This window comes from Penaeus monodon, chromosome 21, assembly GCF_015228065.2.
Source record: "Penaeus monodon isolate SGIC_2016 chromosome 21, NSTDA_Pmon_1, whole genome shotgun sequence".
Lineage (NCBI taxonomy): Eukaryota > Metazoa > Arthropoda > Malacostraca > Decapoda > Penaeidae > Penaeus > Penaeus monodon.
Window position 1 is genome coordinate 7,697,110 of NC_051406.1, and position 549 is coordinate 7,697,658.

Sequence of the window (549 nt, forward strand, 5' to 3'; positions counted from 1 at the left end):
TTTAATTTTAATTCACATTCGAAGATCAGAAGCTAGTCCAGGCTTGTGAAATGTTTCTCTCGCAGGTGTTCTCTTCAAACACTTCTGCAGTGTTTCATTTACACGATACTCACATCTGCGTCAGAGCTCTGTAGAGGGCGAGTGTGTCTTCCTTGGTGGTAAGTCGGAGGACGCGCTCCATCTGGGTCTTCGTGTCGCCTCGGGAGCCGAAGTAGGCGAGGACGAGGGCGCTCCAGACGCTGAAGGGCGAGAAGAGGAAGTTCCCCGACGGAGGGAGAACCTCTCTGAACAGGCCGAGACTGAAGGGCGTGACCTGGCTGAGAGTCGGGCGAGGCGTAGGGGGCAGGTCATCGTCCTCCGACAGGCACTGGGAGCTGACTTGAGCCCAAAAGTTCAGGATGACGAAAGCGTAGTATGCCTTCATGATTCTGAGACGGTAGAGACGAAATCAACTGTGGAAATAATAATCGCCCAATAAAAAATAATTATTCGTAGAGATATAATGATAGCGGTAACGATGACACCACATATTTCAATGGACCTGATGTG

At 50.5% G+C, this 549-nt stretch overlaps 1 protein-coding gene across 1 annotated transcript in view; it reads right to left on the reverse strand.

Moving 5' to 3' along the window:
* The window catches only part of LOC119586552 (leukocyte elastase inhibitor A-like), a 3,171-nt gene extending 2,747 nt beyond the window's left edge, over positions 1–424 (reverse strand). Inside the window, exon 1 of the mRNA XM_037935310.1 lies at positions 114–424. Within this exon, the coding sequence (XP_037791238.1) occupies positions 114–424 (311 nt within the window). The remainder of the gene's footprint in view (positions 1–113) is intronic.
* Positions 425–549: the final 125 nt, after the last annotated feature.